At 44.5% G+C, this 24,666-nt stretch overlaps 1 protein-coding gene across 1 annotated transcript; it reads left to right on the top strand.

The window, feature by feature from the left end:
• The first annotated feature begins 3,238 nt into the window (after nucleotides 1-3,238).
• Nucleotides 3,239-15,023, top strand: UBA2 (ubiquitin like modifier activating enzyme 2). Its single transcript, XM_075282187.1, has 17 exons — nucleotides 3,239-3,438; nucleotides 3,986-4,069; nucleotides 4,158-4,228; nucleotides 4,697-4,761; nucleotides 5,517-5,617; nucleotides 5,821-5,942; nucleotides 6,205-6,272; nucleotides 6,395-6,516; nucleotides 6,606-6,705; nucleotides 7,412-7,575; nucleotides 10,031-10,124; nucleotides 10,325-10,437; nucleotides 10,518-10,673; nucleotides 12,272-12,368; nucleotides 12,959-13,064; nucleotides 13,297-13,433; nucleotides 14,299-15,023. The coding sequence occupies exons 1-17, from the start codon at nucleotides 3,301-3,303 to the stop codon at nucleotides 14,481-14,483; spliced, it is 1,923 nt and encodes a 640-aa protein (XP_075138288.1). The 5' UTR covers nucleotides 3,239-3,300; the 3' UTR covers nucleotides 14,484-15,023.
• The last annotated feature ends 9,643 nt before the right edge of the window (nucleotides 15,024-24,666 follow it).

Here is a 24,666-nt window from a genome sequence, read left to right as displayed (position 1 = left end):
TTTGTGTCCGTGGAAAAATAACGGAGACCAGGCGGAGAGACTGAAAACGCTCACGGGCGGTCACCTTTGAAAACCCATTCAAATGAATGGATTTTAAAGTCGACCACTCGCAAGCCGTCTGCTGTCTGGTTTCCCTGGGGTTTACCAAGGCCCCCCCCCGGGGCAGACAGCAGCGGCAGTGTGAATTCCGCTTTAGCGGTGTGGGAAAAAAAACTGATGCATTGCTGCCAGGATTTTATCCACAGCGCTTTTTTTTGCTGTGGGATGCCACATGGGGCCTTAGCCATAGTGTCTATTCACACAGAGGAAAATGGCGCTGAATTTCAGCACTGAAAAAAGCCTTCCATTAATTTCAATAGGTTTCTTTTTCTGCTAGCAAAAAAAAGGAAAAAGCAGCCCATTGAAAACAATAGGAGGCCTTTTTTTCAGCGTTGAAATTCCACACCAAACTCCTCACCATTTTCCTCTGTGTGAAGGCTCCCTTACAGTGTAGTACACAGTATATTGAGATGATCAGGATGAGGCCCAACAGCGAGACTCAGCTAAAAACCCTGTGGAAAAAAATATCAGTGAATCACAATGTATTTTTTTCCACAGTATTTTTCATTGCGCTTTTGATGCATTTTCCCTGTAATTTCTCCCGATTGTGCAGCTGAAAGTAACCGGCCACATTAGAGTTTGTGGCTGTTCCAAATCTTTTTTTTCCTGCAACGTGTGGATGAGGTAAATTTCATTCACTTTGCTGATTCTGTAAAACACTTTTTTTTGCTGTAGTAGCCAAAGATGTTGCGTTTCTGCAATGTGGGGTTTCAGGTATTTATGGCCTATACTGAGCATAGGCCATAAAAAGATTATCCCTGGACAACCCCTTTAATATACCCCCACACAGTGAAACGTCCCCCTTCTGCACATGATGTTACCCCATCACTGCTCCCACACAGTATAATGACCCCATCACTGTTCCCCATACATTATGGGGGACCAGTGAAGAGGCCACTGTATGGGGAGAGCAGTGAAGTGGCCATAAAAGATTTGGCCCAGACAACCCCTTAAAAGAGGTTGTCTATAAACGGGAGTAATCACTGTGGTGGCTGCCATGGAGGTGCATACTCGCCTGTCCCCAGCACCCCGTTGTCCCCTGCCTGTGTCTGTTCAGTCTCATGGTGGCAAATCATTTCTGGAAATCCTGTACCTAATTGGTCTCAGCGATCACATGACGTGCAGGACTCCCAGCAAGGAGGTGCCAGCATGAGACTGAATGGACACTGGCAGCGCACAACGGAGACAGGTGAGTATGCTTTTTTATTTGTTTTTTTATATTACACCTCCCGCCCGGCACGAGTTGCTCCAATTCCTGGACAACCACTTTAGAGGATTTATCCATGTTTCTAATATTGATGGGCTGTCCTTAGGATAGACCATCAATATTACATCTGTGATGATACAACAGCCAGGACCTCTGCAGATCAGCTTTTCCAGGACAGTGTGGCTACAGGTAATGGTAACATTTCTAGGAGCCACACTGTTCACTTGCCATACAAGGTGTAGCAGTAGGTTTAGGTAGTGCACATGGTATAGTGCAGGGGTAGGGAACCTTTGGCTCTCCAGCTGCTGTGAAACTACAACTCCCAGCATGCTCCATTCACTTCCATGGGAGTTCCCAGAACAGCAGAGCCAGTATGCATGCTGGGAGTTGTAGTTTTGCAACAGCTGGAGAGCCGTACGTTCCCTACCCCTGGTATAGTGTGTGAGCAGCATGGCTCCCGACATGTCATTACCTTTAGCCATCGTGTCTTGGTACCGCTGATCTGCAGGGTCCTGATGGTGGGCCCCTAGAAACAATTCCACTGGTGGGCCGTAGACACCCCAGTCCAACCCTGGCTACAGCTCTGGCTGCAACACTCAGGAGGGGCCAGGGCTGGTATCACGGTAATATATCCGATGTGGCTGGCTTGCAGGGAGTCCCTGGGTCCCGAATGTGCACCAAATCTCCCTTTTGATGTCCCCGACTACCCTCCCCTGCGTGATATCTGACAATGACAACAGACAACCAGGCTTCGGGGGTAATCGTTGCTTTTCTTTTTACTAGCAGGACAAAGTAATACAAATGTACATATGGAGGAATTCTTCACATACAATACAGCGATCTTTGTAGGTAGTGTCCAATTAGCAGAGGATGGGGCAGAATGCTTTGGATAGTAGTTGCTTGGCAGTTAACTTGTATATACTTGTAAAGATGGCCTGTATCCAGGGGGTTAGTCCTCAACAAACTGGGTACACGTATATAGAAGAGGAGATACAATTCAGCAGCGGGAGACCCTCAATTTCTGCCAGACTAGCTATGGGTTTCTTAACTATAGATTTGTCCCAAGGACTTACTTGGATAGAGATATACGTGTGAGGTCCCAGATGTACGGATAAGACAAGTCCATCAACTTCAGCGCTTGTAAGATTAGAGCTTCAGAGGAAAACACTCTCTGAGAAGGGCCTTGAGGACAGAGGAGAAGGCATCTCTGCTTGGTGTACCCTGATAGTGGGCAGCCATCATCCGTGCTCCATGTGCTCAGTCTGCTAGCTGTATCATGTCTTAGCCTTATAGCCCCACACAAAAGAAATCAGCCAAAAACGTCCCCAACCCCCTCTAGAGGGGTGGTCACTCAACTCTCCCTCCAGGCCAGTCAAGGGAGCCTGATTGGTCCTGGAGGTCAGCTAATCATAATGGACACTCCCTTTACAGTAACAACTCTAATTACAATGGCAAAGTATAGGCAGGTGCAGTTCACAAAAACATCCACAAGATGGCGCATTAATAGACCCCCTGTGTGCTGGCTCTGGAAGAATAGAAATATATAGAAGGAATGAAGGGGGAGGAAAATATTTACCTTATATGAAAATGTCCATGCTATCTCGGTCTGCAAGGATTAGTAGAGCGAATTGGACTAGCAGTACCGGGACATTACACTGGCTAATAGAAATTGCCAAGTTAAAATAAGCGTGCGTTTATTCACCCCCATTCACATACAACGTTTCACATCATCGTTGAAGCCACTTTCAACAGAGAATACTTCTTAGTCGCCCCTATTGTAGAGCCGTAATTCGCCTACTGGCCGCCAGGGATCTCTAGTAATGGTCGTTTTGGCGTTGTGCAGCCTCCGACCGTTAGGCGTCGCGCTGTTATCACCTAGCGGCTCTCAGAGTCTTCCGACCGGTAGAGGCCGCTGTAGGGCGGACGGTTGGTATTCTTACTGGCCGGCTCTCTGTTGTGTCTCCCGCGCTGTGAGGCGGCCGCGGAGACCGAGGATGGCGGTGACTGGGGCGCTGCGTACTGAACTGGCTGAGGCTGTATCCAGCTGTCGGGTGCTGGTGGTGGGAGCCGGAGGGATCGGCTGCGAGTTACTGAAGAACCTTCTGCTCACCGGATTCAACAACCTGGACGTGGTGCGGAGCCAGTGTGGCACCGGGGGCAGATGAGGGGGAGGTCGGGTACTGGGAGAGAAGCTGAGGGATGGGAGAAGGAAGAGGGGTCGTTACAATGTGAGAGATTCAGTGCGGCCTCATTGTCTGCTCGTTACTATGAAACCCCAACGGCGTAACTTATAGTAACCCCCCCCCCCCTTCTCTGCAGAGCATCTCTCTGCAGAGTATTCCACACAGGATATCCGACTTCTGGCTGCAGAGCATCACGGATTGGACAATCTCCTCATCCCTGTAAACATTCCCCCTCTTGTCTGTGGAACATCTCAGACTCTATAACCCCTTTTGCCTCTGTGGGGCGTCACAGGCTGTTTAGCCCCACTTGTCTCTGTGGGTCAGTGCAGGGGGATGATAGCTTCCCATTCCCAGATGTGACCATCCCCCTCCTCTCTGCAGAAAGGATAACCCCCAGCTGTTGTACACTATAAACCCCACTCTAATTAATCCTGCAGAGCATTGCACCTCCTGCATCCTTTCCATCATATCAGCAATTTCTGTGTTTGCTTTCTAGATTGATCTGGACACTATCGACGTCAGTAACCTCAACAGGCAGTTTCTGTTCCAGAAGAAACATGTAGGGCGCTCAAAGGCACAGGTAAAGGCTTTGCTTTCTGTAGGTTTGTGTCACCTACAGCCTTAATGTTCAGTGACTAGCTAAATCTCATTTTTATATGTTATTTTAGGTGGCCAAGGACAGCGTTCTGCAGTTCTGTCCGGGGGCTAGTATTACTGCATATCACGACAGCATCATGAAGTAAGCTATTAATAAATCTAGTAACACTGCCATTCCTGAGGGTGCTCTCTAGCAATGGCTATCCTATGTCCAGCTGCATTACAACATGTATAACTTGTATATGTATTACACTAAATCCTTGTAGAGGCGTTTCCACTCTGTTAGATGGTCTCCCAAACAGGTTACCCTTTTTCTATGATGTGCATGTTGAGTGTGCACACTACTTAAGTTACAGTATGACTTCTTTGATATGATGTACAGATAAATAAATTATTCAATGTCATCAGCTGTTTCATGCTGGGGAGAGGGTGACTGAATTTACCTGTCCTCGAGTCTATTGTTTCCGTTTTCCAGCTGCTTTAAGGAATCCTTGTATTCCTGAGGCTGTGTGGTATATACCCCAGGTGATGATGTAACGGGGCAGCTCCTCCTCCTCAGACATCTGTTTGATTCATTTTTCTCCTATTTGTGTTTTTCTTATCTCTATAGTGCTGAGTACGATGTTGAATTCTTCAGGAAATTCACGCTGGTGATGAACGCCTTGGACAATAGAGGTAGAGTCAACCAGGGATGATAAAAATGATTTTTGTTGTTCTGGAGATTTGAAGGAGCTGCAGTTTTTCCTGTATGAGATGTTGCTTATACAATGTGTCCCATGATAGCCACTGTGACTCCTTATTTATAGGACGTTTCATGTCCTCATCGATGTGTGGTACTAAAAACTACTAGAAGTCCAACAGGCACCCTGTTGGCTTTCCTGGTATAAGCCCCGGTGGTGGAGAAGTAGGTTTCGTTATATTTGGCAGCAATATCGCCCCACTGTCAGAAAGGTGGAGCTTACAGCCTATCGTCATCACACGGCTGAGAGGAATGATCCCCCTCACAGTACAAGGCTATGGGATAGTACTGTTGGGGAGCCATTCCACACAACCTAGTGATGACTTTCTAGCGGTATATAATACTGCACATCTTTGAGGACATGAAAGGTCCTCTTTAAAGGGCTTATCTGTGAATGGAAAAATATTGGGACATTTGTCAAAGGAAATATGCAGACAGTGAAGTATCCTGTTGTAGATGTGCTGTGTAAGTGTTTTGCAGCATGAGCCACTTGTGCAGATCAAGAAAGGCACATTAGAGTGATGTCACTAATGTGTTATGAATTAATTTGCATATAAAATATTTTCTAAGTACAATGGTTGTGTGACTCCCAGTGTATACTGCAGGGTGCGCCATCTTGGTTAATCTGTTTTAATCAGTGCTGTGTGTATTCATTATTTTTTGTTACTTTTCCATCTTCTGGTCCAACCAGCTGCACGAAACCACGTGAACCGGATGTGTCTGGCAGCAGATGTCCCCTTAATAGAGAGCGGCACAGCGGGGTATCTGGGACAGGTCACGGTCATCAAGAAGGTTTGTAGTTATGATTTAGCAATAACAGAGAAATATTTTCTATCATGTGAATGTTGGTAGTGGTGCCTGGCAATCAATAATGAGATAATCCAATAGTACAGCAAAGAAGAGAGCTTGTGGCACGCAACATAAATTAATTGATCTGCTGGTTGTTTGAGATCTTGAGCCATAGCACAGCTCATTTGTTATCTTGTGTTCATTAGGGTGCAACAGAGTGCTATGAATGTCAACCAAAACCCACCCAGAAGACCTTTCCGGGCTGCACCATCCGCAACACTCCCTCTGAGCCCATCCACTGCATCGTGTGGGCAAAATACCTTTTCAAGTAAGATTCCTTTATCCACTGCCCCGGGTCTGTAATGAGAGTATAGCGTAATATGTGATTGGGGTTGTAGAGGCCAATAACTGCTACACCTTCAATCTGTACTGGTGACAAATGGCTGCTTTCAGCATCTTTACACATGCTGTTATATACAGAATCAAACCTCTGCTATATCATGTGGCTAGCACAGTTCTCTGTGTATACTGTGATAAAAGATTTCATTTTTACTTCTGTTGCCCCTGAACTCCTCTCTTCTCATCTGCAGCCAGTTATTTGGGGAGGAGGATGCAGATCAAGAGGTTTCTCCAGACACAGCCGACCCAGAGGCTTCCTGTGAGTTTTATGTTGTGCCTCATGCCATATAGCAGCGATAATGCTGTGTATTTGGTGTGACTTGCCTAAGCTGTATTACTTTCAAAAATATGAGGCTCATAGCTCTCTTGCTTTTACCTCAGGGGAGCCCACGGAGGCTGCACAGAGGGCTAACGCCTCCAGTGAGGACGGGGACATCAAGCGAGTATCCACCAAGCAGTGGGCCAAATCCACAGGGTATGATCCAGTAAAGCTTTTTAGCAAGGTAACTATCTCCTGTAATGTCAGGGTTGTAATGTGGGCTGCAGTAATATTTTTGGCATACATGATTATTACATTACTGTTTATGTTAAGCTTTTCAAAGATGATATCCGATATCTTCTGACAATGGACAAGCTATGGAGGAAGAGAAAAGCCCCAGTGCCCTTGGACTGGGCGAGCCTACAGAACACTGGTAAGTCACACACACAGTATTTCATCTTTTCCATAATAAATACTTCACAGAACCCACAAGGATTGGGACAATGGACACATTAAAGGGCTGGGAATCTTGTAGCACTACTGATAACGGGGGAACAATAATTTGCATTCTCGTCTGATGTCTCTAGCTGCTTCATGATAGGATGAGAATTAGATTCCATGCTGATGACTGGTGAATCTACTTCCCCATGTATTTTCCAGAATTGCTGCTTGTCCTTTGTAGTTAGAAATATGATTATCGCCAGATGACTTATCGCCCTCAAAAATAGCAGTGTTGTAGGTATTGTTCTTACAGTCTGTGTGTCCTTAGAGGCTTAATATCACTCTTCTCCAATCCTTACTTCTGGATGTTAACGCTCAATATCTGTGCTGTAGCTAACTATATTATAAGGCTGGCTGATTTTTGATTCAAAATTGCTCAACCCTAGTATTTATACACATTCGTTGACAAAATCGGGATGTCATCTGCTTTATTATGTACCTTCTAGCGAAATGTTCGTTAGCAGCTGCAAAACTACAAATTCCAGCATGCCCAACAGCCTGCAAACGTCAGGGTATGCTGTTAACTGTAGTTTTGCAAACGGTTGGACAACGCTTTAACACGTAATTTTGTCTTCATTCCTGAGCGCTGAGATTTTATCAGTTTCACTGATTTTTCTGTGCACAATTTTCTTTCATAGAAAAAGATTCTGCAGAACAGAACAATGCGTCTTCAGTGGTCGGCCTAAAGGATCAGCAGATTCTGGATGTTGCTGGCTATGCTCAGTTGTTCTCTCAAAGTGTGAAAACTTTAAGGGATCAATTATCTAAAAAGGGAGATGGTGCTGAACTGGTGTGGGATAAGGTGAGTCTGAATTCTTGATGTGTGTTTTTTTTTTTTTTTGTTTTTTTTTGGGGGTGGTATAAGGGGGAAATGAGGTTGGGTTGGGGAGTAATCCAGTTGCTAAGACATGAGCCAGATAAAATATCCTGTATTTTCTGTTTGTGGATACTCCAGCAAAGTTATTGCACCCTCCAACTGTCACCATAAAGCTGTGTTCACATCACGCTTGACCATACAGTCAAATATATTTGTTTTAATGTATGGAACAGATATTGAACGTTTACTATTTGTACATACTTTTGTCAAATGCATCTGACTCGTTCTCTTAAAATGATAACCATATCGCTGTGCAGCTGCCCCTTCTTTCACATACCCTTCAAACGTGTTAGAGCAAATACAATAGACATGTTGAAATAAATTAAAGTTCCACAGAGACAACATAAACTGATAAGGACCTCAGATTCCAGTACATACCCAAAGAATAAATAAAAATGTATCTCATAATAGAAAATAGTATAAAATATAATGTAAAAGTTTTTTGTGGCTTGTTGCCCTTCTCTGCTTCTTCAGCTCAACAGAGCTCTTTCTGCTGTCTTCTGGATACCTGATTGTGGTAATCCTTTTGTGGGCTGAGCTTTATTGGTTGGTGTATGTATTTTCCCCCTGAATTTTCACTGGTTGCTCTGTTTTGTTTTTTTTGTTTTTTAAATATACATCTGACGTATTGTCAGATGTGATTTGAACATAGATTTAAAGGGGTATTCTCATGAACATATCTATTTTTAAATTTGTAGATAATTAAGTTATACATTTTTGCACATATACCGTATTTTGCGGACTATAAGGCGCACCGGACTATAAGGTGCATTACCCATGAGCGCCTTATAGTCCTGCCTAGGTCCATATATAAGGCGCACCGGACTACAAGGCGCAGCGCTGTCCGGTGCGCCTTATATGATTGAAAGCGGCGGCCGGCAGACTTTGCCGGCGGCCGCTTAACCCCCCGCGTGCCAGCCGCTTCTATTCATTTCAATGGCACGCTTCCATTGAAATGAATGGAAGCGCTCGGCACACGAGGAGTTAAAGGGATTCTACCTTTAAAAGAACTTCCTTCTTGATCACGTCGGAATAATCTCCTTACCTTTTTACCATAGCCAGCGCCGCCTTCTTCCGCAGCTCCGTCTCTGTCTTCTTTGGGCCTCATGGATGACGCATGCGCAGTCGGCTCTAACAGGCTCTCGCAGCCAGAGCCGACTGCGCATGCGTCATCCATGAGGCCCAAAGAAGACAGAGACGGAAGGCGCGAACACAGCTCAGGGAGAAGGCGGCGCTGGCTATGGGAAAGGTAAGAGACGAATAGTCTTTTAAGGCTATTCCGACGTGGTTAGGGGGAAGAAGTTCTTTTAATGGTAGAATCTAGAGTTGAGCGAGTACTGTTCGGATCGGCTGATCCGAACAGTACTCGCTCATCTCTAGTAGAATCTCTTTAAGCAGCGGCCGCCGGCAAAGTCTGCATGCCGCTTCCATACATTACAATGAGAGCGCGCTATTCAAATAGTTAGAGATGAACGAATACTATTTGAATAGCGCGCTCCCATTGCAATGTATGGAAGCGGCATGGAGACTTTGCCGGCGGCCGCCGCTTAACTCCTCGCGTGCCGCCGCTTCAAGCCTTATATAAGGCGCACCGGACTATAAGGCGCACTTTCGATTTCTGAGGAAATCGAAGTATTTTATGTGCGCCTTATAGTCCGGAAAATACGGTAAGTAATTAAACATTTTACAGAGTTTTACACTTTTTTCATTAAATATCTTGTGGTGGCAAGTTGTTGTCTTGATTGGTTGCCAGTGGATACGACCATGAATGCAGGACCTTTCTAAGGACAGAAAACCAGCCATGATGTCCTTATTGTGGCCAGGATATCTTGTGGTACATGTTGTGTCCCTTCCTGATAACCTGGCTACAGTAAGAAAATAATGGCTGGGTTCCTGACAAGTCCCAGACCATAGAACTGAAAGGGACATTGCTGTATCACAGCACTTATGCAGATCAGATAATATGCACTTGCATGTATAGAATAGACTGAGTGTTATCTGTGTGTTTAAATAAAGAGATAACCGACACTGCTTTATCAGCAAACTGCAATTATCTGAGCTGATTGTCTTGCCAGCACTGAGTAATTAAAGTCACTTGTCCTATCTCACAGGTCCTTGTTTATACCAATGATGTGTAAACAATGGGAGGAATAAGTTCACATATCAGGCAAACAAAGCAGCCTTTCTAAAGCAATATATTTAGGAAGAGCCTTCAATTTGCATAAGCTACCAATATAGATAGGATTCTTGAGATGGGACAACCCCTTTAAATCATCTCATACTGCAGTAAATAGTCCTGTAATAAGTACATGGCCTATACAGATAAAAACATACAAAAGCATGCACATTCTTATTATACTTGCATTTCCTTCTCCCATAGGATGATCCCCCAGCGATGGACTTTGTGACTTCTGCTGCTAACCTCAGGATGTACATTTTCAGTATGAACATGAAGAGTCGGTTTGATATTAAGTGTAAGCTACTATGCATTTTCTATAGCTGCTGGATGACTGCAGGTCACTGGTGCAGGCTGGCATGTGGGTGGGTAGCTGGCTGGCCAGCAGGAGATCCCCTTTGTCCCATCCATCACCCCCCTGCCAAAATGTTGCAGCTCAGTAGTGTTTTCCTGTAGCTATAAGTCAGTATAGGACATGTATATTTCTTGTTTACACAGCCATGGCAGGAAACATAATTCCAGCGATTGCTACAACTAATGCTGTCATATCTGGGCTCATCGTGCTAGAGGGGCTGAAAATTTTATCTGGGAATATTGAACAATGTAGAACGGTATGTATCTTTATGATTGTTCCTGACGGTTGTGTTTCATCTGAACAGTGTAAACCTTACTCTCTGATTTGCTCCTTTAGGTGTTTTTGAACAGACAACCCAATCCTCGTAAGAAGCTATTGGTGCCCTGTGTGCTGGACCCACCAAATCCCAACTGCTATGTATGTGCCAGCCGCCCAGAAGTAACGGTCAAGTTAAATGTTCACAAAGTGACTGTACAAACGTTGCAGGACAAGGTATGTAAATAAAGCACGTTTTTATAGATGAAGCCATTCCACTGCCCCCAACGCCCACCCATTTCCTCCTTTCACATGTGTCTTCATTTGAGGAAACCTGTACAATTTAAAGGAGGCTCTTGTACCCTGTTGGGCCACCTGTAGCCTGGAAACAGGATGAGATACTTTTGAGCATAGAGGCATACAGTATCTTTCTGGCTTCCTGGCCCACATTTGCGATGTTGGAGCTAGGCCTGTATGTCCTGCATGTTTGTGGGATGCTAAAGCTGTTTATCCAGCTGGTCCTGTAAATGCTTGATTGACAATAAATCTGGTTTTTGGGCAGACCAATTGTCACAATCTGGCAAAGGCATACGTAGAAAATCCTTTCTGTGTGGGCAAGTATTATGCTGTTGAAAAATGCCACTCGGAAGCCCTGCTGCTTGAGGAAACACATGGGGCTGCAGGATGTCCTGAACATATGACTGAGATGTTAGTGTCCATCATCACTTGTAGAGGTGACCAACTGTTGGTGTGATATTCTGGAGAACCATTACACACAACAGTTGGGACAGGGTGTTGATCCACAAGGGCAATATTGAAGTGCTCACCGCAAGTGAACTATTCTAGAACCCAACCATCTTAAGATCCCAAACTGATCCTGGATTTGTAGCTAAAGATGATACTGATCCAGTTCATAGCAGTCCAGGTTTCATGTTCACTAGACCACTGCAGGCGTAGTGTCAGTGGTAGGACGTGTAATGGGCACCTTGACATAGAAATTCCTTCTAAGCACCTGGAAATGATCTGGTCAGAGATGGGGATGTGTAATGTGGTGTGCAAGGAAACTATGGGAGCTGCTTGAGCTTGTCTCTGGATTAAACTCTGTTCTCTACAGGTGGTGTCTGGGCCATCTGGAGCCTGTCCCCTATATGTATATGTCCTCCTCATGTAATCACTACTCTACACAGACAGAACAGACTAGATGGCAAGCAAATCATTGAAATGACTATCCTTCCTCTCTCAGTCCAATGATTTGTTCAAGTGAATTGGAGAGACATATCTAGTAGTCAGCGATCTCTCACCAAGAAGTACACTGGCCAGAAGTAGTCTCTGAGAGTCTTTTTATCATGGCTGTGGAGTTGGTGAAAACTTTCTGATTCCTGGGTCTTCAAAAAATGATTAATAACCAGTAATAATTTATATATCTGCCTGAGACAGATTTTATTATTGCGTATATTTAAAATTAAAATCCATAGTTTTTGGAGTTCTGTGTAAATACTTTGCTTATTCTGCTCTGATTCTGAGTTGCATCATGTATTATACTCCAGAGCTGCACTCACTATTCTCCTAGTGTGGTCACTTAGGATCAGTACAGAATAAGTAAAGTCTTATAAGTATCCAACGACTTCAGTGTTCATGTATATAGATGTTGTATGTTTACCTGTATATTTGGGATCAAAGCTGAATGTTTCACCACATTAAAACATACAATCTCTGGGGCATTAAATGGCAGTTTTTTGTGTTCTGTACAGTAGTCCATATCTTCATTGCTGCTTTCTTTATGACTGATGTCCTATGTGTGTATATTACATTAACTGATGTTTTATGGTTTCCAGATAATAAAGGAGAAATTTGGCATGGTGGCTCCAGATGTCCAGATTGAAGACGGTAAAGGCACAATCCTGATCTCCTCTGAGGTGGGAGAGACAGACGGTGAGTGACAGCTTTGTGCTCTGGTCTTTTAGTCAGGTATTTCTCCCTCCTTCAAGTAATCCTCAGACAGAAGTAGAGGAACAGAGGGAAGAGACACTACTGCAGGATCAGACTGTATAGGTTTTATTGTCTGAGGCCAAGGGAAAACACAGGAACAGTAGGCACAAAGTGAGAGAATATCAAAGCTATTCACAAAGTAACATTATAACTCGAATCCATCTAAACTTAGATGTAGTTATATGGTTGAAAAATCCTGCTGTTAGAGAGAGTCTGTTCATTCCTGCATGCACCAGTAGAGTGCGCTGCTGCATCAATAATGGACCATCTGTAGTTATTTCTCTATTCCCAGTCCATTGGTGGTGATGTTGCCTGTGCAGTTTTCCCTATTAAATATACAAATCTTGCAAGACACATGTTGCTCGCCCTCAAACTCCATGGGCAACTGAGACTTTATTATGGCTCCGCCCTTTTATTATTATTATTATTTTTTTAATCTTATGTTCAGTTCTTCTTCCCTTGTCCTTTGAAAAAGTGTTTGCTCTCATATGCTGCAGAATTTTTTTGGTTGTATTTTTATTGCTTCATTTCAGCAAACAACAACCGGGAATTGTCAGACTTTGGCATTCGAAACGGCACCAGACTCCAAGCAGACGATTTTCTGCAGGACTACACCTTGCTGATTAATGTATTACATAGGTAAGCGGCACTGTCCATTGGCATCGGTGATCATTGAAACCACTTACAAAGGCAGCTTTCTGCAACTCTGTGTCTAAATGCTAAGCAGCACCCCCTGGTGGTAGAGTTGTGAATAGTCACCCTGTGGCAATGACTCGTATTAATCCTATGCATCCATATCCATTGTGACGACTTTGATCTACAGTGAAGCAATCCATGTTGATGTTTTTGTATTGTATTTGATCTTTTTCAGTGAGGATTTGGAGAAAGATGTGGAGTTTGAGGTTGTTGGGGATGCTCCAGATAAAGCTCCTCAGAAACCTGTAGAAGAGAGCGGTAAAAGTATCACCAATGGCAGCGATGACGGAGCACAGCCTTCAACATCCACAGGTACTAGAGTCATTTTCACAGGATGTACTTTGTTATAATTTGTCAGTGCAGGTAAAGTCTGAAGTTCAGGCTAAGGGTGCATTCACACTACGGAACGCCAGCGTGTATCACAGCCGTACACGCCGGCGTTACAGCAGGGCTGCCGGACACTCCCCATTCATTTCTATGGGAGCCGGCATGCGAGCGCTCCCCATAGAAATGAATGGACTGCTTTTTTCCATTCATTTCTATGGGGAGCGCTCGCATGCCGGCTCCCATAGAAATGAATGGGAAGTGTCCGGCAGCCCTGCTGTAACGCCGGCATGTACGGCTGTGATACACGCTGGCGTTCCGTAGTGTGAATGCACCCTAAGTCATTCACAGACACAACCAGCTTGAGAAAAACAAACTTCTACTGCCATTACTGTGAAATTGGAGTCCGTAAAAAGTCACCCATTCTAACTCCAGCTTCGAACTAAAATGATTATTTTTAATTATATTATGCAGTTACTGATATTGTATTATTGTTTGTTGTATATCTACTTTTACTGTTTGTGTCTGACCGTAGCTGTCAGCCATTTATATAGGAGTCTGTGGTTTTTCCTACCAACTCCACAGCCCTGCAGACTGCTGAGTAAAGGTGTACTAATTCAGTAAATGTAGTGGGAAGATGGGTTGTCCAAAGTAATAGTCTTTATTAGCATAACTATGTGTATACCTACAAAACAGTACACAATGGCTAATTGTAAAAAATATCCAAAACCTATTTCAGGACACAAAAAAATAAATTCATAAGGGTAAAAGTAAATGCTGCGAATTCCTCTGGGGTTGGCAACTTGGGAGAATCTTTCAGTAACGCTTTTTAATGGTTTCTTTGTTTCTGAAGCTCAAGAGCAAGATGACGTGTTAATTGTGGACTCTGATGAGGAAAGTCCCTCCAGCAGCACTGACGTTAACATGGAGCCTGTGACATTAAAGAGGAAGCTGGAAGAAGAAGAGACTGTGAGCAACAAAAGAAAGCGCATGGAGCTGCCAGTGGAGCAGGAAGATGACATTATCGCCCTGGACTGAGGGGTTGGCACAGACTGACAACTGTTTTTGTTTTTTTGTGTTTTTTTTACATATTTCTTATTGTGATGTTTTTAGGGTGTGTTAAATGTCTGCAGCTAGATCTCCCATAACACTGCCGGCTGTCCCCCTCCCCTACTTTTCCATGTGTTGGAGGTTGGAAGTCATGTCTATTTAACTGGTCATCCATGAATTCTCAGGAGCTCCGTCTCCTTTCTGTGTATTTGTGGCCTTCTGGTTCCATTTCTGTTTGTAGAATGTTACAGGGTGGTTCTAGAGTGCTTCATTTCTCACACCCAAATGATTAGTTGGTGACTGTTTTCTACTAAGTGCCACATCAGACGTCCACTCCATTCTGCAGGGGGCGCTAACATGCAGTGATGGTGGCAGTGACGGCAGACTGTACAGCAAATCTAGCCTGATACTGTCACTTCTTTACTCCACCTGTGTGCTTTGTTGCAGGTTATTTATATTTGATGTTTTGTAAAACTGCAGCTTTCTCCCTGTACCTCTGAAAGGACCAAATAAACAATGCCATCTTGTATATAAGTGTAATGTCTGTGGTGTCGGAGTGCAGGAGCCGCCAGTCATCTCTCACAGTGCCTTCGCTTTAGTGTACACACATCAGTCCTGTCTGCATTCTCCTTGGAGTGTGCAAATTTGCACACTGTGTGAACCTAGGAACTGCATATAATAGAACTTTTCTGAAAACAGGGTGATCTTACCTCTACAGCTATAGAATCCTCTGCTTCATGAACCCCATTATAGTCTATAGAATTAATGTTATTGTGTACATACAGTATATGACATTACTAGCAACAGAATAGTAAGTTCACTATGAGGCAGTAGTTCCAATTCACGCTGGTCAGTCCAAGTGCAAGTATATTCACTTCAGGAATATCTATCTAGTTACGAAGCAATTGTGAATCAAATTCAACTGCATTTGTGCAATTGAAAGTGACGTGCAATATCAGGGCAACACCCCAAAAAAAAGGAATAGATTTGCAGGAGGTGATTACACATAATTGCCATTTCTTCTCTAGTGTTTTGCTAGTCTCTTTGTTACTGCTGATGAAACATGAAGTGATACCTGCAGCCCATTCAGTACATAAGGTAGTCCAGCTTCTCCAGGATGGCACATCCATAAATGCTGTCACAAGTAGGTGTGATGTCTCCCAGCACAAGAGCATGGAGCAGATGCCAGGAAATGGGCCGTTATGAAGAGAGGCAGCCAGGGCTGTAGAAGGGCACCATCTTTTGTTCTAAAAGGAACAGGATTAGCATTGTCAGAGTCTTTCAAAATGTCTTCCAGCTGGCTACTGGTGTGCAATGATTGTTTCAAGAATGAACTCCATGAAGGCATATACATGGGCTTATGGTCATTGACCAGCACTGTGCAGCTCGATTAGTGTTTGCCAGAGCACACCTTAACTAGTGGGCCCGTACTGGTATCCATTCACTTCACAGATAAGAACAGGTTCGCAGTAAGCACAAGTAGCTCACATGAAAGAGTTTAGAGATGCCATGGTGACCATTATGTTGCCTGCAGTATCATCTAGCATGACTGGTTTGATGATGGATGAGTGATTGTCTGCTGAGAATTATTCATGGAAGGTCATCCAAACCTCCATATGATCACAATGGTAGCCTGCTATTTGGTTCTGGATTGAAATCTTCATAGGCACTTCCACCCAGAACTTCGCTGGCAATCTCTTGAAGAGCATGCCAAGACATTGTTGGGAGAGTGTACAACAACCCGGAATTGTCAGGCACGTGGGGACCATATACACTACTGAGTTGCTGTGATGAAATTTACACAAATGTGAATCGCCTTTGAACAATTTACTTTGAGTTTCAGGATGATTAGGAATTGTTTGATATTTGATTTCTGTTGGCCATTGACACATCATTTCGTTCACAATGAATAACTACTGTATATCAGTAAAGATTTTTTACTTGAATCTTTCATTCATTGAGAACCAATGTATGATTTAAAGAGGACCTTTCATCACCTCCACCAATTCCAATTCTTAGCATATGTGAACAAGCACTACTCCACTGATTACAACACAGTTGGTATTTTTTTCTCTCTACCATTCCTGAGTTACAAGTGCCGTTAGTTTTTGCGCCTGATATTCTGTTTAAGCTCTGTAATGTCAGAAGGGCAGTGTCAGACAGGGTGTATGATTCGGAGCTCCAATCAGGGGCAGCCAGTGTTAGAGGTCAGAATCACACAGGCACAGAGCGGGCGGTTTATGGCGCATAATCCGCCCCCTCACAATGGTGGGGTATGGAGACCCCAGGCTTCTTTTTTCCGTGAGCGGCATGTCTGGCGGCGTCCGCCTCACGGCAGCGACCTCCGGAGTCGGCCCATTCATTTGAGCCTACTCCGAAGGGGGAAGCCGCGACAGTAGTGGCAGGTGGATTTTGGCCTGAGAGTGACGCGGCTCCCTGCCTCACTCTGTGTCAAAATCCTCCTTTATGCGTCCCGTGTGAACTTACCCTTAGAAAGAACTCGGCAGACAGGTTGTTCCAAACATCTTGGAAAAGTATGTGCAGATCACTTGTGGATGGATGTAGGCTTGCTCAATCTCTTCATGAAATCTAGAAATGCCCAGATTGTGGTCAGATCTGCAGCTCAGTCTCTTATATTCTGGTTCTGATTTTTACTTCCCAAGGAGAATCACTTCTATGTGCCACCTTCTTGTAGGACCTGATAAGTGCGGAGTACCTGAAAGAACAGAACATTGTAAGCTGCGTCGGCACAGAGAAAGCGGTGTGGTGATTTCACCCTTAAAAATTTTCAGGTGCTGCCTCATTTTGTTTTTGAGGGTCATATGGTGAATATTCACTCACTGAAATAAGCTGGTGGGTGGAGGTTGTCTGCAGCAAGCGGGCAGCCTCTGTAGCACTGTGTCGCCCTCGCTCACTATTCACTCCATTAAAGGTTGCCATGACTTCAGGCTCAGTGTGACTCTACATTTTCTTCCTTATTTTCTCCATTTATACTTGAAAGCACCACATGTCAATAACAGTTCATTAAAAGCAGTGATGGCAGCTTCTGATGTGTGCTTTAACCCTTTACTGGCCTTGCTCCTATGCTAAGTCGGGTATTGTTTATACCATTGGTTTTAGGCCTGTTCACAAGATGCGCATATATATATATACACACACGCATATGTGTGTATATATGGTATAGTGTGTGTATGTGTGTGTATATATATATATATATATATATATATATATATATATATATAAAATTTTACTGTTAACTTTTTACTTTTCGTTCTACATTTTTTTGCTTATTCAAGCATGTACATTTCTAAAAGAGTATAAATGTATGAACGGGACAATACCTAGCTATGCAGCACAACAGTGGGGTAATAGATGTATGCATCACAGTATCCACAATTACCCCCACCCCAAATACATGTCACTGCTGCTTCTCTACCAGCAGAGGGCAGTGTGTTACCCCAGGAGCCATGGTTTATATAGGCCCTCCCCAACATACTGTAAGCACCACAAGATTGTGGGAAAAGACAGAAATAGGGAACAGAAAATATGCAGCTGCCCCCTGGGAATAATCCGACTATTTCCAGCCTCCTCAATATGCAGCAGCTTTCCTATGTGAACAGTGAAGCATTTGTCCCATAATTCCCTGCTGCAACCTCATGTGCCTCCCACTGTGTCCTGTCCTGTGCTGCGGGGTCCCTAGAAGGAAAGATAAACATAACCCACAATTACCTGACACAGCTATGTAGCTCTGAATAATGGGGGCAGGGGCATAAAATAAATGAACTTTGTATGTGATATAGGAGAACAGTAAATCCCAGTGTTCTGTCCCCCAAGTGTAAGGGTGTAATTGTTCCGTCACCCTCAAGCACTAATGGTGTATCCCCAAGTGTATGGTTGTCATTATTCTATAAGCCAAGCTTCAATGTGTAATTGTCCTATACTCCAAATGTCCGTGTGATATATTGCTTCCCCTGCGTCTTTGTTCTGTACCTGGAGTGTCTGTGTCATTCTCCTTTATCCCAAGTGTTGAAAGCTTATTGAGCTCCTCGTTTCCTCTGTTGAGAATTCCAGGTTTTTTTTTCTATGGCCTCTCCTTAACATAAATTTATGATTGGTGGGCAGCCAACAACCAGCCCCCGCACGGATCAGCTGTTTGGGGTTGTTTCTGATCCACAGACTATACAGTGCACTGAGGATCTTTTCTCCTCCATTAGTGTCCCATCCAGACTGCAGGGTGGCAGCATTTTGGCTCATATACTAGCCATCTCTGCACCACCCCATTTCCATTTAAAGAATAGGCTGGGGGGTTATTCCACTGTTTGCTATAGGAGGTATTTCGTTCCTGCCTATAGTAGTGCTGTCCCTGCCCTCTATGCTGCATGTACTTGCTAGGCACTTGGCACAGGAGCGGCTTCCGTCCTCGGTTATATTAAGAAAGACCCATGGCTGTGGTTTGGCTTTGGTCTCTGAAGTAGGTGCGGCAAATTCTTCTTCTCAGGATGAAATTATATATGAATCATCCACATAACTCAGACCGCAAATTTCCAGCAAGAAATCCAAAGGGCTGAGTGGTCCAAACACAAAAAATGTGACTGACATGGAGGCTGTGGCCTGAAAAACAAAATGGCAGCATGCTGAGCACCTACCACGTAGATCCACAATCTGCACACACTTGGCTATGAGATCAAGATTGTAGTGCGTAGAGAAGTCTGTGAAATCTTGGTATTGCAACAAGACCTTTCACCGGGCCTTGTGCCTCACTTACTGCCCATTTAATATTTAACCTAATGATCTAACAGACAGTTCTGTATCTGTACCAATGCAGCACAGGATCTGGGTCACATATACATTGGAGGTGAAGTCTACCACACTTATAATTTACACTTTACCTATGCCACATATGATAAACTAAGGTCTACTTTACAGTGGGGCTTGTGACGCATACAAGTTCAAAAAGTGTGACAGCCCCCCCCCCCCCCCCCCCCCCGGTTAAGCCAAAGACGACAGTATTAAACAGATGGAGTCACAGGAAAGAGGAAAAAAATCCATACCTATAACATTTTTTGCTGCAAATTTTGCAATCTTTTTTTTTTTGGAGCCAAAGCTAAGAGTGACTTCAAGGCGGAATCGGGAATATAAAAGAATCACTTACACTTGTGAACATTAAAAATGCAACACTGAAGGAAAAGTCTTGGAATGATATGCAAATGATCAAAACTGGAAACAAAACATCTCAATTTATTCAGTATGGAATATGAGCTCCTTGTTCAGAAACACGTACTCGCATGCCTTGGCATGCCATCACTGAGGTTATTATTGGTTGCCTGAGGAATGTTATGCATCATCAAGATTGGCTGCTGGGAGCATCTTAAGCAGTTACCAGCCAATGACATCTTAGATGTGATCAACGGGAGACAAGTGCAGTGACTTCACATGCAATGGTAACACATTTAGGCCATACAGACTGCTCACAGTAGCACAAGCTGCCTGGTGTCCTATTGGCTCCTGGGACACTTTGGACAAATGGTTGTATTACTGATTCCAGAACTAGATCAATATAACACCCGCAATGAAGACTAGAATGGTCTGTACATTATGCCACCCCATACCATAACCTTACAGCTTGTAAGATTTTAGCAACAAAGTGAACCAGCCACACAAAATATATGAATAAAAATTAACTTTTATTAAGTGCTCCTAAAAAGGTGTAGCAACATATATACATACAAAATATATAAACAAACATAAAACAAAATCATATAGGGGTAGACAATGCTACAAATACCAACTTGTCAGCCATGGAATGTACACTGGATGGCAACACTAATATCATAGTACAAAGGGCTCAACCATAGCTAAAACTGAAAGTGTCCAATAATAAAGTGTTGTAAATGAAAACAACAAATAATCAGTGTAATAACCCACAGATAGCTACGAGACTGCCCACATAAGATGATCCAAGATTAGCCTCCATACATACCAACAGTAAAGGGACCCGATGCGCGTTTCACCTGTACTTGACAGGTTTCGTCCCCTGACGAAACCTGTCAAGTACAGGTGAAACGTGCGTCGGGTCCCTTTACTGTTGGTATGTATGGAAAAGGTCCCCTGACGAAACCTGTCAAGTACAGGTGAAACGCGCGTCGGGTCCCTTTACTGTTGGTATGTATGGAAACGTCCCCTGACGAAACCTGTCAAGTACAGGTGAAACGCGCGTCGGGTCCCTTTACTGTTGGTATGTATGGAGGCTAATCTTGGATCATCTTATGTGGGCAGTCTCATAGCTATCTGTGGGTTATTACACTGATTATTTGTTGTTTTCATTTACAACACTTTATTATTGGACACTTTCAGTTTTAGCTATGGTTGAGCCCTTTGTACTATGATATTAGTGTTGCCATCCAGTGTACATTCCATGGCTGACAAGTTGGTATTTGTAGCATTGTCTACCCCTATATGATTTTGTTTTATGTTTGTTTATATATTTTGTATGTATATATGTTGCTACACCTTTTTAGGAGCACTTAATAAAAGCTAATTTTTATTCATATATTTTGTGTGGCTGGTTCACTTTGTTGCTATGGTCATTTACCCACACATAATTTGTTATATTTGCCTCTATTGTTTACTATTGTATTCTGTTTTCCAGCTTGTAAGATTTGCAGAACCTTATGGCTTGTACCTCTTGACGTTGCACTTTCAATGTTGATATGTATTTCTCTCTTCTGCCAAATCCACTCCTGGCATTGGGTTAAAAATCGAAACAAAATATGCAACAAAAAACACAACTTTTCAGCAACATGTGGCCCATAGACACTTCTTCCAGCAACAACTCATTTATACATAGTTTGCCGCGCAAATGTCTTTGGTTTCTCACTTTTTCATGATCCTCTTCATCCTTATGCTATCACTAATACCTGGCTTTATCAGAACCTGCGATAAGCTGCTGGCAAGAACAGTTTAATGTAGTATGTGAATATAAATTCATAACAGTTGTGAAGCCATGTCAAGTAGTGGGATAAAAAGTAGCCTATGTGTTATTCCAGGTTACAAACTATCTATGTGTTCAAATCCGTTCATCTGGTTTTGCGTGATTGACTAACAAACATCCAAACTTTCACATTTATAATATTAGTAGGAGGATAGGATTATATGTTTTAGACACTTTCCAATATATCTGTCAAAAGGGTGGGACTTGATAGAAATGGGCTTGGTTGACAATATGTGCTGGAACAATCAACTATGTCAACTAATAGCTGGTACAGATAGTGTAAAGATGCATCAGATCTATCATCCAGCATCAGCTATGGAGCTTCTGTTATATATGAACTCTTACAGTATGTCAGTGCAAATACCAGCTTTAGGCTTCAGTCCTGGAAAGAGATTTGTTTTGCTGATGTATTCAACTCAGATAGCTCTTCTGCAACAGACGCCTTAGACAGTGTGAGCTAAGAGCGGGTTCACACCTGTGCCCAGTCTCCCCTTTGCAGGTTTCCGTCTTCTGCCTCCGGTTAAAAAAAACAAACCGGTTTCGCCACGGACAGCACACGACGCTCACGAGTGGACACTTTGCAAACCCATTAAAGTTTCCATCTCTTGTTCAGTTTCTCAGGCAGAAAACAGAAACCTGCAAAGCGGAGACCGGGCGCAGATGTGAACCCGCCCTTAGACAGGAAGTCAGAAAATACACCAGATTTACCATAGTGGCTGATACTGGATAAGAAACAGTTTGACTTTTTTTTTAATGTAGTGTCCAGTTTCAGACAAATATTGAGAGACAAATGTTATTGTGTGTGTATAATAAGAAGTGATACAATTTTCCAATATACTTTCTGTATCGATTTCTGACACTTTTCTAGATCTCTGCTTGCTGTCATTCATGCAGTAAATGTGATGGACACACAGGTGCACAGCTCATTACAATCACAGCTCAGTAATTAGACATCGGCCTGGTAACGAGCTGTGCGCCTGTGCCCATGGACTGTATATCACATGATCATGGACTGGAAGTAGCAGAATAAATGACAGCTTGTCTAGCAGGCAGGAAATATTTTAGTGCAAACTTGATGCGTCACATTTACACCAGAGTCCTTGCCACAAACTATCACCTGCATCATGTATGGACAGGTATTCAGAGTCTTGGTATAGACAAGAATATTGTCAGTCACTGAATGGCGGCAGTTGTGAAGGCTCCTGCAGCACCCACAGAGCAGGTTTCATGTCCCTGCAGCACCCACAGTGTAGCTTTCATGTCTCTGCAGCACCCGTAGTGCAGCTTTCATGTCCCTGCAGCACCCACAGAGCAGGTTTCATGTCCCTGCAGCACCCACAGTGTAGCTTTCATGTCTCTGCAGCACCCGTAGTGCAGCTTTCATGTCCCTGCAGCACCCACAGTGCAGCATTCATGTCTCTGCAGCACCCGTAGTGCAGCTTTCATGTCCCTGCAGCACCCACAGCACAGCTTTCATGTCCCTGCAGCACCCACAGCGCAGCTTTCATGTCCCTGCAGCACCCACAGCGCAGCTTTCATGTCCCTGCAGCACCCACAGCGCAGCTTTCATGTCCCTGCAGCACCCACAGCGCAGCTTTCATGTCCCTGCAGTACCCACAGCGCAGCTTTCATGTCTCTGCAGCACCCACAGCGCAGCTTTCATGTCTCTGCAGCACCCACAGCGCAGCTTTCATGTCCCTGCAGCACCCACAGTGCAGCTTTCATGTCTCTGCAGCACCCACAGTGCAGCTTTCATGTCTCTGCAGCACCCGTAGTGCAGCTTTCATGTCCCTGCAGCACCCACAGTGCAGCTTTCATGTCCCTGCAGCACCCACAATGCAGTTTTCATGTCCCTGCAGCACCCGCAGCACAGCTTTCATGTCCCTGCAGCACCCGCAGCGCAGCTTTCATGTCCCTGCAGCACCCACAGTGCAGCTTTCATGTCCCTGCAGCACCCACAGCGCAGCTTTCATGTCCCTGCAGCACCCACAGTGCAGCTTTCATGTCCCTGCAGCACCCACAGCGCAGCTTTCATGTCTCTGCAGCACCCACAGCGCAGCTTTCATGTCCCTGCAGCACCCGCAGCGCAGCTTTCATGTCTCTGCAGCACCCACAGCGCAGCTTTCATGTCCCTGCAGCACCCGCAGCGCAGCTTTCATGTCTCTGCAGCACCCGCAGCGCAGCTTTCATGTCCCTGCAGCACCCGCAGCGCAGCTTTCATGTCCCTGCAGCACCCGCAGCGCAGCTTTCATGTCTCTGCAGCACCCACAGCGCAGCTTTCATGTCCCTGCAGCACCCGCAGCGCAGCTTTCATGTCTCTGCAGCACCCACAGCGCAGCTTTCATGTCCCTGCAGCACCCGCAGCGCAGCTTTCATGTCTCTGCAGCACCCGCAGCGCAGCTTTCATGTCCCTGCAGCACCCGCAGCGCAGCTTTCATGTCCCTGCAGCACCCACAGCGCAGCTTTCATATCTCTGCAGCAGCCGCAGAACAGCTTTCATGTCCCTGCAGTTTTTATTAGGAATGCCGCTCTCTGATCTTTTTTAGATTCTTTGTAAAGAAGGTTCAGAATCCAAAGAAAAAGTTCCAGAAAAATGAGTACGCTGTATGTATAGAACTGTGGCATTTGGGTAATGAATGGTTAATTGTTAGCATTCCTATGATCACTAGAGCGGGGTCTTCAAGCCTCAAGCACCTGATCACCGGCAGGACAGTAGCTGTGTGGAGGTCTTCATACCCCCATGGCTTTCCCCAGTGTTCTCCCGCTGACAGAGGTGCAGCGCGGGGGAGGGGCGTGATTCGGGGGCGGAGCTCCGCCATCAGTCAGGTATTACAGTGTTTTTACAGTACACGGTGAGACGTTATTACACATGGGCGTGAATTACACGGGAACTGATATTATACACTGCACAGTTACACTACAGGTGCTTTATTGTACTGGGGCAGTTTTACAGGGGAGTTCCTCACAGAGCAGGCACTTTTTTTTCTCTCGGATAGATATTACAGAGGGGGCAGTTACCCGCAGGCACGGCATAGCTTTATATTGGGACACATTTGTGATATACGGAGAGAAGGTCGCGCTTGGTTTTTGCACGGGGCGCAGTGATCCCGCTGGGCATTGTGCGGCCGCAGCACATTCCTCGCAGCCACAGCACCGCCGTCTCCCTCCGCACATTCCTGT

This window comes from Leptodactylus fuscus, chromosome 7 (assembly GCF_031893055.1).
Source record: "Leptodactylus fuscus isolate aLepFus1 chromosome 7, aLepFus1.hap2, whole genome shotgun sequence".
Classification (NCBI taxonomy): domain Eukaryota; kingdom Metazoa; phylum Chordata; class Amphibia; order Anura; family Leptodactylidae; genus Leptodactylus; species Leptodactylus fuscus.
Note: the sequence above shows the minus strand (reverse complement) of the source record. Positions and strands in the feature narration are given on the sequence as shown.